We start from the raw sequence: 15,018 nt of genomic DNA, 5'->3' as shown, positions 1-15,018 counted from the left end.
ATGCGGGTGAAATAATGATGGGCGCCAGAAATGTTTGAAGTACAAACAATGAGCCTTGATTATTGTGAGGATTCGCAATCCCGGCGGCTGGAGACCGTCTCCTCACCTCAAACCTGCTGCTGTGACGGGCACTCAGGAAGCGCAGTCTCATGTCCCTGCTGCGCGCGCATCTTGCGCGGTCTGTCTGCCCCTCCGCGGGTTCTAGCTTCGCCCCCTGCTCTGGCAATCGGCGGTTGCGCTCGTCCAGCCTCCCCTCTGAAACACGTCCGGTCTCCGCCCCCGCCCCGATGACGGACAGGACCGGCGTGGGAGAGTCTTGCGCACCGGACTCCGCCCCCTGACCTCCGTGACGCGCGGGTCGGCGTGAGCTCAGTCCCGCCTCCCTTCCTGATCAGACTGCATCATAAGGCACACCAGCGTGCACCAGCAGCCTATGGGGTTCCGTTTCCTGGTTCCGCCCTGTCTCTTCATTGGAGGATCTCCCTTTAAATACCTGCTTCGCTCAGTCTCTCATTGCTGAGCATAGTCTTGTGTGACGCCGTGCCTTGCTGCATTGAGTTCCAGGTACCTTGCCTTGTCTTGCTGTTGCCTGACCCTGCTACTCACGTTGGACTCTGCACCTCTCCTCTCCTGATCCGGCTACGAACGACCATTCTCCTGTCTCCAGTCCTGACCTTGGCTAGTACCCCGACGATCCGATACTCTCCACTCCTGATTCGGCAAGTACCTACTCTTCTAATATAGTGAATCTGAGGCCTGATGTATCACCATTATGTTTATGGATAAAATGGTTTGACAAATTATGTGTGGTTACACCTCGTCTTACATTGCCAATGTGTTCAAGTACACGTGTTTTTACTGGTCTGGAAAAACACGTGTACTTGAACACATTGGCAATGTAAGACGAGGTGATACATCAGGCCTCAGATTCACTATATTAGAACAAGTGTTACCACACTGGAAAGGTGGAAACAGAATTACTGCTCTGAAAAAGAGGGAAAGTTTCTGGATCTTCACTCTGAAATCACTTGTACCTTTGGGTTTAAACGTGGATTTTGAGTTAAATGCTTTTCTTTAGGTTTATGATACTTTTTGAAGGGAATGTTTATAACAAGAGAAATAAAGTCGTGCTAATGTTTTATATTGCTACTCTGTACTGATAATGTTTTTTCTTTTGTCTTTTGAGATTCAACAATCGTCGTTTTTCTTTGATTGAGAGATTTATGGGGATTTTTATATATTACAAATGTTTATTTTAAAATGTGTATCTAAAGGATATTTTAGATTAGAATAATTACATTAAAGATTGTATTTTAAATCAATTGTATAATATATGTATGAGATTTATACTATGTAAGAGGGCTATGATAATTAGTAGAAAAAAACGAGTGGCGCACAGCCAGGGAGCCAGGTGTGGAGTAAAAAAACTTTTCTTTATTGCAGCATGGTGAGAGACAAATTCACCCCCTTGGGGGACACAGACAGGGACCTCCTACGCGTTTCAGACCAACAGGTCCTTTATCAAGGAGTATGGAATATGTTTAGACTGGGCACCTTATATATCTGATGTTTGATGGTTAAATTACAAAAATCTGTGGATAATTGCGTCGCGGACCCACCGCGCATGCGCGTGACGTCACACGGAGCGTCGCTCCAACAACCCATAGGATTGTGGGTAAATACCGCCCCCAAATGACGCCCGCGCATGCTCCTAGTGCTCCGTGAAGGCAAGAAGCTATTCCCTTACTCTCAGCCTCCTCTCCCGCCCCGAGTGACGTCACGAAGTGCTCCGATTGGCTGAAGCTCGCCGCTGTGCCACCAATAACTGTGTGGGGCAGACGGAACAGCTCCAATCACACAGAGCCCCGCACGGCCACACTGTGAGCTGGAAGGGACAGGCAGAGAGAGAAAAAATTGTGTTAACTGAAGTCACAATAGGAGCAGGCTAAAAAATAAAATAAACAAAATCCTTTTAAGCTCCTATTGGAAATGGTGCCCAATCTAAAGTCAGATCCCACTTAAACAAAGACATACAAGTGAATATATATCAAGGATCTAGGATCCTTATCAGCACAAACACTGGCAAAATTAACATACAAATATAAAATTGATTAAAAACAAAATGAATCAGATCAGCAAGACTTGAATATAGTGTCTTGTTTTTCTGAGTCTTCCAAAGGGGAAGAGGAATCAGTTATGCTATTCCTGCGATTACTCAATTATCTATTACAAATCATGACCGTAGATTAATCAATGGCTCTTAAAGGTAATCACTATGACAGCCCTAAACCATAAGCTCAGGTATTGATCTGTGGCAATGCCACCTCTATTGTGAGGGCTCAACCCGTGTGTCCGGGTCTAGTACAAGACACAATATATTAAAGAAACTGACACAAAATACTGTCAAAAACGTAGTGCTAAGCAATGGGATAATTCATGTAATTTTTGTTTTACATCTGCATGAGGATCTCATTATTATGTCAAAAAATGATGACAATAGGATAAGCATTGATATTATGATTTTACAGCATTTTCAGATATAAGGAGTTTTTATTTAATTATTTAAGAAAGTGACTCAGATTCCACTCTACATTCAGACCGCAGGGGGTTCTAGTCTGAAGCATAAATATCCAATATGCCTCTCTGCGGTCCAGAAGGTTGAGTGAGTCACCTCCCCTTTCATTTAGAAAGACCTGTTCAATCCCTTGAACTTTTAGCCCATACACCTACATGTCTTTATTCTGCCTACCCACTCCCATTGGTATCTCCAGGGGTTATTAATATTTATGCCTTTGGATGGAGTTGCTGCGGGTTTGAGCACCCCAATTCCTTCACCGGGCTATGATAATTAGTTACCCAACTGTTTAGATCTGATTGCATTTTGACCTATGAGAGGAAAGGTCATTGTGATAATGGAAGGTATATAAGACATCCTTTCATGGGTTAATGTACTCCTGACGAAGCCGTCAACCTGCACGGCGAAACGCGTAGAGCGTAACCCTCAACGTAAGATCCAGAGGGAGACAGTCTACAATCTACAGCTGAAGCTCCGGTGGCGCCAACTACACGAGTGCAAACCGGAAGTGACGTGTCGGCTTGGACTAACAGCACAGGACGGAGAGCGGTGGAGGAGGTGGCTGTGTGTGGGGTTCCCCGAGGTCGCGACTCGGTACAAGACCATCACCCTAAAAACCAACGCTCTTAACCATCTGGTATCCTGTAAGCCTTGAATTTTACGATTGTCGGATAAATTGTTTTTTGGCATTTTATTATCTTGGCTCTGTGTCTCTCTACTGGGTTCATTTACCTCCCGATTTTTGCTCCTTTTTGCTCCTGATTACTATCTATGACTGGACCTTTGAGTAATTTATCCATGATCTAGCATATTTTTCTTTTTGGAGTTCTACCATTCATATGTTTATTTGAAACGTTATGCACTATGGTAGTTTATTTATTTTCTTTCAGATATTGACGCTCCCCTGATTTTTCCTTTTTTGCTCTGAGAGTGGACCTTGAAACAGTCCTTGAAGGGTTTGAGTGTTTTTATTCTTATTTGATTGCACGGGTATATATTGATTCATTCATCACGGTTTACTGCACTGTTGCACTTAGATAGAGTGTTTGAGCGCCATCTAGTGTTCCTTGTTTATATATAACGCTCTTACTCAGTAATTAGTAGCTCCCAAATGGAACCTATACCCTATATGTGTATTTTTCTTTTTTATAATTATATATTTATATATGCATTCACAATATAGATATATACACATACACAAACATATCTATATAGTTTATATGTAAATGTACCTTTTTCATTCACTGATCCAGATTAATTACATGCCTAACATATATCAAGATCCGAGCTGATTAGTGAATAAAACAGTATAATTGCTGCTTAAGTGCTTCTGTAAATAGCTTTATTAGGGGTAACATTTCAGAGTATTCACCATCAGCGAACTGACCACCTGAGGAAGCAAACTCTTGCATGTCAAGTGTTTCGGTCAATATAAAATCTCATTGCCTGATACATGTCAAGCTGTGGAGCACGATGAGAAATGAGCTGGGCTTACAAAAACATGCTTTGTCCACAGCGGACGTGGTACACGAGTGTTCTCACTTGAAGGAAGTTAAGAAATGTTCAGTATCTAGATTAAGTTTTTACTTTCTCTTTTGATATTTTTTTTCCCATAGCACAGAGGTGCATTTTTATGATACTGGCAAAAAGTCAATTTTTAATATTAATAACGGCCCATCTTTCACACCTGCATTTCGTTCTTAAGAAAGTTTAAAATATACTTGAACTAATTTTCTAAACCGGCTGCACATAGAGTAGTTTCACCACTGGTGGAAAGTGTGGTGCATTCATGGAACATCCTTCAAACAGAGGCGGTGGTGGAAGCTACTACAGTAAGGGAACAACATATAATATTGGGATAGACATAGGGTTATTCAAAATATGAAAGTAAAGGATCTAATAGGGTCTGTTTCACCACAAATAGGAAAATGGGTAGACTAGGTGGGCAACATGATCCTTATCTTCTGCCAGTTTCTATGTTTGTAACCTTCCCGGGTAACTCCTTTGTGTAAGAACTCTGAACTTTTTCATAGGGTTTATTTTGTTTTCCGCATTTCCTGTTTGATGAAATGTAAATATTTGCAAAAATAGAAGCCAACGCACGTACATTACTGCCACATCTGAACACTTTGTTCTAATGCTTGCAGCTGAGACACTTCACTTACTGTATGTTTATTGAAATATGCAAATACTAGAAGAGCTAAAACAAACTTACAAAAACTAGTCACAAATGCCGCTAACACCAGCAGCATAAGGTATTTTTTTTTTCCCCCAAGAAGAAAAATAAAAACGAGTTCAGCACTGTAGTTAGGAAGCACTGTGGGCAAAGGTATTTTCTTAACGCACCTGACATCATTTTAATTCAATATTTCCTCCAAATACCAGGTTTCAAAAATGCTGACAGACTATAGGAGCTTTCAAACCATGTTCAACTTTGATTTCAGTTTTTCTTAAAAATGGTTACTAACACCTTTCCTTTAATTTCCTGGAAGTCACTGGGAGCCACTTTGTTGCATAGAGACTATGAATGTGTGTACCTGAAGCAGTTGCCAGCAATGTTATACCTTCTCCTTCCACCCATTTTGTGCCCTCACTCTGTGTTTGAACTGATTTCTAGCACTGTATTAGAAATCTGCGAGAGCAGCATACAGCACAGGAAATAGATAAAGACAACTAATAAAGAGTAATGTAAATAGAAGTAATGGGCCTCCCTACAATATAACAGAGATCAAATCTCTGAAGTCCCTAAAAAGACGGAGTGTGTGCCGAGCATGTACGTCCCAAGTGAAACTTTTGTGTTTTGTCACTGAAATTTAAATTATACTCTCTAAAGTCTTTCATTCAGTCAAAAACATAAACAATAATAACATATCTAATATCTGTTAACCTTAAAACATAAAAAAGAATAACATATTTAATGTCTGTTAACCTTAGATATAGCACAGAAACAACAAAAGGAACTTTTTTGTTGTCATTGTCTAAAGTATATGTAATTTTAATATATTATTTACTGTTTAGTGCACTGTTAAATGTAAAGGAATATTGTAATCACTGTAAACTGGTATTTTGTTGAAATGTAATATGTTTTATTATGGAAAACGAAATAAAAAAATTCAAAATCAAAATACAATTTCACTGACAAAACACAAATAAGTTTCACTTAGAACGCGCAAACCCGGCACACACCCCGTCTTTTAAAAAAAATACCTTTCAAGCTCAAATCCTGAGAGAATAAAGGGAGAGTCCTTAAAAAATTTTTTTAAAAAAAATAAGATAAATTGTTTTTTTGGAGGACAGTGCTTTGAATGTAGTGCTTCTTATGTTTGCATGAGATGTATATTTTTTGTCTAATTTAGTAGCTGTATTTTCTTACATATTTTCATATTTAATTGGTTATACATTGTAATTGTTTCTGTTTAATATATAAATGGAGCTGCAGTATTCATTCCCATCTGTTTTATGGCACTGGCCACTTCTGCGCATGCGTGAGCGGCTGTGAGATTAGCCAGCGGGGGAGCGCGTGCCTTACATCCCTTGCATTACACATTTTCGTGTCCATGAAGGAGTTTTGTCCCATCAAAATTTACTAGGTGCCAGCAAAGAAGTTTCACTTCAAAAAACGCCTGGATACACGTTGTAAATGCGTAGAATAAAGGAAAGTTAGTAATTGTTTTCATTTACTCTATGCTTGAAATTGGGTGACAGGTTTAACATAGTAGTTTATGTTGAACAAAAAATACTACAAGTATATGTACTGTATATGGAACCAGGCAAAATGCAAACAAACAAAAAGAACCAACTACAGGTAAATAGGATTACAAATGTTTTTACATTTCATATGCATTAGAACCCATGCATTAAATCACATAATGAATTTACATTTAGTGATACAATGTTGGTTTATCCTTACCCGCTATGCTTCATATGAGGTGGTTTATCCATTCTTACAGCCAATTTAATCTTCAATTCTGTGTCTTGGCTGTTTTTGGGAACGACCATTTTGTGTAGCTCTGGTAACTTAGAACTGTTGGATGTCGGCATTAGTATTACCTGTGGATGACAAGCAGAAAACATTGCACGTTACCATATATAACAATATACTGTATGTGCAGGCAAAGACTTGTTCATTTATTAAGCTCATTTAAAGAGCCATTTGGAATATCCTGTACCTCTCCTTGTTAATGCATCATGATTTTGAGGTCCTTGTTTTGCTTAGTACTTGTCATTTTGCAGTTTGGGGAGCGTTTAAGTGGAGCCACATTACAGTACAAGGGACGTCCAGGGTGCATAGGTGATGGGGTTTAATACATATGGTCCTTGTTTATTTATTTAGGGGTGCTATACAATAAAACACCTTCTAGCTAAGTGACTTGAATAGGCTATTATAAGGTGTCTTCTGCCACTAGGAGTCTTATGGAGTAGCACCACTTACTAAATATGGTCAATGGCGAAAAACTCTGCTGGGTCTTATCTAACATAATACTATTTGGCCAACACATCTACATAAAAATCCAATTAATATTCATTGTTATTTTTACACAGCTACATAGAAAGAAATCTGAAAAGATTCCCTGTAATCCACTATAGGGTCTATGTACCATGTCCTAAACTTAAATTAAATGTCGGGGGAGGCTTTAACTCCCTTACCTGCACTCTGCCGGCTCTTTAACGACGCATCGCCATGGCAAAGCGGTGTCAAATGACGCAGTGGGGTCATGTGGCGTGACGCTACGCCATGGCAACCCGCGTTAAATGACTGCGGGGTCACGTTTGTATGCCTTGACCTCGGAGAGGGGGGGTTGCGAGCACTGGGGCTACCAGGCAGGGGGCGCAGCCCAGGAACTTTGCACACCCCTGCCCTAAATAATTATGTAAATCACGCTGTAATACATCTGTAGCAGGCAGGGCCTATGAAGTATTCTTAGGCCTCGGACATGGTCAAAAAGACCGTGCTGAGGCGCGCTCAGCCGCGCTGAGGGGAAACATCATCCCTATCAGCGCGGCTTTAGACGGCGCTTCCGCAGGCGTGTGGAAATGCAGGAGACAGGCAAGTTTAAATTTTGCCGCTCATGCAAGCGCAGGGCCGGTCACGTGACTGCCAGAAGCCAATCGCAGTCCGTGACGTCGGCACCGTGACGTGCTAGCCCCGCCTCCCAATCCACCTCCAGGCCCGCCTCCCGAAAGCCTCCCACCCGGCACACAAGAGCGCTCGCTGACGCTCATGCAGTGACAAGAAAAATCTCCTGCTTAAGCAGGAGAGCATGAGCGTCAGCGCTACTCCCTGCACTATGTCCTTGGCCTTATGTGCGCGTTTACGTGTATGTCTCGCTGTCTGCAATGGCATTTGGGCTTTATGGAGCAAGTGTAAGGATATTAGGGTGCAGTTCTAATTGCATGTTGGCGCAGGCATGGAAATGGTATGTATGCCGAACTTTGCAACTTGCATTACTTTTGGTTAAGGCTTTCTGGGTTGTTTTCCTCCGTCACTTTAAAGATAGCGAAGGAAGTGTTTTTCGTACAATTAGAGGGAAAAATGCGCCAAATTCTACAACAATCTAAATACTCTTCGCACACATGGTGCGAATTGCGAAATGAAAATGTGAAAGGCAAATTTTTCGCTGCCGACCCACTTCTTCATACACAGACCCAATTGTGGGCCCAACTTGACCCCTAAGGGCTCAAAAAAAACAACAGTTTGTGAAAACAAACATAAAACACAACCCGCTTAGACATGAAATCACGTTTTGTTTATTTGCATATCTCCAGAAACATTGATTACATGTCAGTAAATTGGTGATTCAAGTCCTTTTATTTAACATGTAGGTATTTTTTGTGTGATCAAGTCTTCTAACGTTTAAGGTTCCTCACTGGTGCTTTGGATTCAAAGCATTTCATTATTATTTGAGATTATTCCAATAATGTTATTATTGTACAATTAAAAAAATCAGTGTGGAAAACAAAAAGCATGAAGAATGAATAATATCCGGTCAAATAACATTGCCTGATTACAACAGTAGTCTTCTACAGCAGGACAGAAGAGTACACGCTTCTTCTCTCTTAGGCAAGCAAAGGGTGACAGGTAGTACATGTACGGTGTTAACCAACTCACAGTACTTGGTGGCCATGTCAGTTCATTTATTTTGTACAGTGACAGATTAAAGCAAAATATAGCGTTATCTTCAGTGACAGAGATGCCTGCAATTCATTTCATATGCTGAAGGCCAGCTGGTGCTGAAGATATTAATATATTTATTGATGGAATAGTATTCAATGCTGATGCATTCCCGCTCGACAAACTGTTGCCCTGACAAGTGTGCCGGTTACTCTTTCTGCTGAATTTATATTTATTGTTTGCAGAGCCAATGAGTACATTTTTTCAAGACAAGGCTGATTTTGCTTGTGTACTGTAAAAAGTGTGCGGTACAAAGTGTATTGCTCGTGGAGAAGTTTCCATTCCAGTCAGTATCCAAGATGGTACATATATATATATATATATATATATATATATATATAGTTGTGTGAAAAAGAAAGTACAACCTCAGATGAACAACACATGACATATTACACCGTGTCATGATTTATTTAACAAAAATAAAGCCAAAATGGAGAAGCCATGTGTGAAAAACTAAGTACACCTTATGATTCAATAGCTTGTAGAACCACCTTTAGCAGCAATAACTTGAAGTAATCGTTTTTTGTATGACTTGATCAGTCTCTCACATCGTTGTGGAAGAATTTTGGCCCACTCTTCTTTACAATGTTGCTTCAGTTCATTGAGGTTTGTTGGCATTTGTTTATGCACAGCTCTCTTAAGGTCCAGCCACAGCATTTCAATCGGGTTGAGGTCTGGACTTTGACTGGGCCATTGCAACAGCTAGATTTTTTTTCTTTTTAGGATTGTGTTTGCCTCAATTAAAATACATATATTCTCTTTTTTTTGTATCAATTCCCACAATTTGAGTTAATTAATTTGCTGTTAACATTACTCTTCAAGTAGAAACATGAGGTTATCTATTCCAGTTGCACAGTACACTGTAATTTATTGTACAGACACATTTGCATCTGTGCACAGATCATGGAGCTAAGGTTTCTAGTTTTTAAATGAATTATGTTTAATGCATAAATAGCACTTCCCTGTATTTATTAGAAAAAGCAAATTTCTTAAAAACATATAGGGAGGGGCTTATGCTATAAGCGTTCATTAACAAATAAATTGCCTGACCGTTTCATTCGCCAGTTTTTTGAGCGTTGCTATCACGGTATTCCGAACGCCTTGATTACCCATCATAACACAATTCCCAAAACGGGCGAGTAGCCGGCGACGTGATGATCGACCCACTGAAAAGGCCAAACCAGCGATTTGTTTTAGCGGCAGAGAGAGCTGCCTAGAAAATTTTTTATACATTTTTCAGTATCAATTTCATTCATTTCACAATTTTAATTTTATGAGTGGCAATGGTGGCTTTTGTCTCTCATTGATGTAGTAGTTTAACCTATTATCAAGTTAATATATTGTGCATTTATTAGTGTTCCTATTATGGATTTATGATATACAATAATGTTTTATACAAGTATAGCGTTTTTTATATACTCTCAAAATGTATTCTTTTTCAATACTATCACGATGGTGTATGTTCCATGCACTATTGTCTCTTACAACAGTCCGCAAATTCTATCATGTCTAAATGATTCTAATGATTGCGCTTAGGATACTTAAGCATTGTGGACATCAGAGACTTTACCCTCCCTGACAAATTCACGTGCTAACGAAACGCGTAGGGACCCAGATGGTATAGAAGGACTACGTTATCACGTTCGTGAGTGCCTGTGAACAGTCTTTGTAACGAGACACTACTGTTTCTCTACTGCTACATAGTAGCGCACTTGAACATTGGAATGCGAGCTGTATTGGACTTCTGGATCCTATTCCATTACTAACAACCTGGAGGTCAGACAAGGCGGGGGGGATTCCCTGCAGATGAGTACAATCCATCAGCGATAACGCTCTCTAAATGTGCATGACCTAGCTCCCTTTGTGAGTGTGCTACCTTATTTTTATATTTTGGCAATAAATATTTTACAGACCTACACTATGTGGCACGCTCTTCTCTTTCTTCTTTCTCAATAGATTTACATGGATGCAGGTTATCCTTTAAGAAGCTGCGGTTTTGTCAAAGTCAAGATATATCCTTTTTTGGACATTTTCACTATTGCTGATATGTGATGTTTATTGCACTTTTTATTGAGTAGACACTCTTATATTTATACATGTATATTGCCTTTATATTCTTTTATTTTATGTGTTTTCTATTGGGTCTATATATAAGTTGTAATATACAGTAGATACCATTTTATTTTGGGATTGTATGTCTAGTTTGCGTTGTGTGTATGTGTGTGTGTATGTGTGTATGTGTGTATGTGTGTATGTGTGTATGTGTGTACTCACCATAACTTAACTCAGTTTTATGGTTGGCATATCCTTTAGATTCTTTGCATACCCAGTTAATCAACCCCACACTGATGAGACCCATTAAGGTCGAAACAGCTGTCTGTGGGTGGTTTTCTGGGTATGCACCTTAACCCTGGCTGTGTTCAAAGCTGTGACCATGCAGCAAGCTTAAGCCTATAGGGAACCATGTTAAAAATGGTTTTTGAAGCAAAAAGTGGCACTGTGTGCTCATTTGCATGTCATTTCCCAGAATCCCTTGCTGCAGTGGAAGTGCTGTGTGCTGGGTGATAATGGGGAAAGGCGGGGTTGCAGACCTGCCTAAGACATGCAGATGAGCATACAGTTGTGTATATATATATATATATACAGTGTTCGACAAATCATCCAAAAATCTACTCGCCCAACCAAAAAATCTACTCGCCACTTAGTACCAGACGTGTGCTGCTTGGGCCAATAGGAGCTCGCCACGATGTTAAATCCACTCGCCCAGGGCGTGCAAATGTATAGGTTTGTCGACCACTGTGTGTATATATATATATATATATATATATATATATATAGTTAAGTTATGGTGAGTAAAAAAAGTGACAAAAACCCTCCACAGCAAAGCATATAGCAAGTATTCCTGTATGCTCATTTGCATGTCTTAGGCAGGTCTACAACCCCGCCTTTCACCATTATCCCCCAGCACACAGCACTTCCACTGCAGCAAGGGATTCTGGCTGTGCTTAAAGCTGTGACCATGCAGCAAGCTTAAGCCTATAGGGAACCATGTTAAAAATGGTTTTGAAGCAAAAGGTGACACTGTGGCCATTTGCATGTCATTTCCCAGAATCCCTTGCTGCAGTGGAAGTGCTGTATGCTGAGTGATAATGGTGAAAGGCGGGGTTGCAGACCTGCCTAAGACATGCAAATGAGCATACAGGAATATTTGCTATATGCTTTGCTGTGGAGGGTTTTTGTCACTTTATATATATATATAACTACAACCCATCCTCCAGGAAGATACAAGACTGCAACAGGTCTTCCCTGAAGCACCCTTATTATCATACAGACAACCCCATAATCTCAAGAATATTATGGTGAGGAGTAAAGTATTCAGCAGTACAACTGAATGCGGGACAAAACCATGCCAGGACCCAAGATGCAAAACCTGCGCAATGCTCTACACAGCGGACACAATACAAATACCACACAAGAATCGGGAATACAAAATCAGAGGAGGGTTCACCTGTTCCTCCAGCAATGTCGTGTACCTTATCATGTGCATGAAATGCCCAGGGGGCTGCTACTACATAGGTGAGACAGGACAGGGGCTAAACAAGAGAATGAACCTGCATCGCCACAGCATCACACGCGGAACAAGAGACAGTCCTGTTGGCGAACATTTCTCTGACTCTGGCCATAAGATGAACGATCTGAGGGTTGCCATACTCAAAGGTAATCTTAAAACCCCGAAAGAGAGACGGTTGCATGAATACAAATTTATGCAACTGTTCGGGACACTTAGCAGTGGCCTAAACAGAGATCGAAATTTTATGAGTCATTACTGACACTAGCGAACTCTCTTCCCATGAGCGCTAAAGGCCATGTCTGTACATACTGTGCTATATGTATGCACACACAGCTGTCTCTCACACATACTAATACTCCTTATTTTTCCATCCATATACACCAATAGGGACCACATAGTATCCACACACACTTTTAGTTGTGCTACAAACTCTCACATTTCCACACCCACCCACACCATTTATATCCCTCTCACTCCACACACACCTTGTGTAGAGCACTGTTTATACTGTGGGCTCTCCATTCATTTTTATTCACACTGATACACATACACACTCTTTCTTCACTTGCTTTCAGTTACCCTTTGACACCTCTAGCCATAAAACACATCCACACCGGGGGAAGGACAAGCACAGATAACATTCCAAGAGACACTGTTTTTAAGTTATCCTTGCTTCATTCATTGTAACATCGCCGGAAGAAGAGATCAGTGTATCTGGAAAGCTCGCACAAATAAAAGCATTTCGTTAGCCACAGAACGGTATCATCTATTTATTTTTTGATTATTGAAGCTCGGCTAACACAGTACTGATACCTCTACATGTATATATATATATATATATATATATATATATATATATATATATACTGCACTGCCCTGAGGAAGGTCCGAAACGAGGACCGAAACGTTGGCGGCCCTGTGTTCACAATACACACTTTTTGGATTATTACTGCGGTGTGCTGTCTTTTGTCATCAGGATCCCCCTGGTTACTATATATATATATATATATATATATATATATATATATATATATATATATATATATAAACAAAAGAGGAAAAAGGGTCCCACTACAAGCACTCAAGCAATGATAAATAATGAATGAATTTATTCAATGGAAAAGACACATGAATTACACAAAAAATATTAAAACAGTCCCATCGGAACCCCAAAACATATATGCTGGTCTATGCACAGATAAAGGATATAGAAATATCCTAAATATAACCTGAAATAGGGAGTATGTGCAGAATGTATAAACCAGAAATATTATAATATACCTGCTTAATTATCTCAAGACTGGCCGGTCAAATCAGAGATCTAAAATATTATGCTAATGTGCTCTTCCTCAATGCTCAATAATAGTACCACTCAATCACCAAGATAAATGTATAACATGTGAAAATAACCACAATAAAGAGCCATGCTAGATGACTAAATAATCACCACGAGATGAAATGCATGCAGGTCCCAAGAGGGAGATTGAGCAATGGCATGAATTGCAGAGGTGAGGTGAGTGTCCAGCAATAGTCCAAAGCAGGGTAAGGGGGTTCCTGGGGGAGTACAGACACAGCCCCAGGCTTGCATGTCAGTTTCAGACACACACAAACACACACACACACACATCAGAGAACAACAAAGTCACTGACATTCATTACATTGTATACACTGTATACAGACTGGCCAAGCTCCCTAATCAATAAGTGTTCTCTCCTAGCAAGTCATTACTACTGCTTTCTTTCTTTGGACCTCCCATATTTTTTTTTAAGTTCATCATGTCATCTGTGTTTTCATCACATTGTTTTAACATCAGGAGACGGGTCAGTGTAATTGGAATTTAGGGTCTGCTCTTTGACTGGTCAGATGTTCTGCAACAGATTATTCGAAGAACAGCATATACTGAGCCAGACACACACACACGCGCACACACACGCGCACACACACACACCACATGCTTACTTAAGTATCTCAGATCCACATACAGTATGTCCATTATTTTTATTTTTTAAGTAAGATGTTAAACTTCATTCACACATCCCGTACATACTGTTCAATATAATCCAACAACCTAACCAGTGCCCATTCTCCGTCCATTGTGTGAGGTAGCGCTTTTATTCTTAATCCAAACACCCTGAAGGGTTCAAATGCATTTATAATTTTCTTGACTTTTGTGCAGTTCTGAGTCTGTCTGTCACGCTCAGCAGCACCTATGTTAACAGCAGGAAAGTCACAAAGCAGCAGTGACATCTGCACATAATCTTAGTTGAAGCATTCCTCAGAGAATCCATGAAATCTCTATTCTTCAGTTACCCAACAACTCCTCTTCTGGTCATCAGGTTGCAACAAAATATTAAGTATCATTTATTCAAACTACAACACTCAATACCCTACTTTTTGAGGATAGATGGGTAATCACAATCAACCAAGTACAAGGACAAAAAAAATTATCGCAATCAAAATGATAGGATGTATAAGATAACCAAAATAGACATTTAAACCATGTATATCATCAGTAATTTTTGTACTGTCATGCATTACCCTTTATTTTTATGGTCATCTTTATCTTATTTCTTTTCCAGATGCACTGTGGCTATGAAACCAAATAACCAATAATGTAACTTTAATACAACAATTGAACTGATAAAGTGATTTGTGCACCATACACCTGAATTTAACACATACTGTATATTTGTGTGCAA

General features: G+C 39.9%; 1 protein-coding gene across 15 annotated transcripts in view; it reads right to left on the bottom strand.

The window, feature by feature from the left end:
- Positions 1 to 15,018, bottom strand: part of CADPS2 (calcium dependent secretion activator 2) — a 516,545-nt gene that overhangs the window by 337,486 nt on the left and 164,041 nt on the right. For all 15 annotated transcript variants that reach the window (XM_075599918.1, XM_075599919.1, XM_075599906.1 and 12 more), the window contains exon 8: positions 6,486 to 6,625. In XM_075599918.1, coding sequence (XP_075456033.1) covers positions 6,486 to 6,625 — 140 coding nt within the window. The remainder of the gene's footprint in view (positions 1 to 6,485; positions 6,626 to 15,018) is intronic.

Source organism: Ascaphus truei, chromosome 5 (genome assembly GCF_040206685.1).
Source record: "Ascaphus truei isolate aAscTru1 chromosome 5, aAscTru1.hap1, whole genome shotgun sequence".
NCBI lineage: Eukaryota > Metazoa > Chordata > Amphibia > Anura > Ascaphidae > Ascaphus > Ascaphus truei.
The sequence above is the reverse complement of the archived record's forward strand: the minus strand, read 5'-3'. Positions and strand labels throughout refer to the sequence as shown.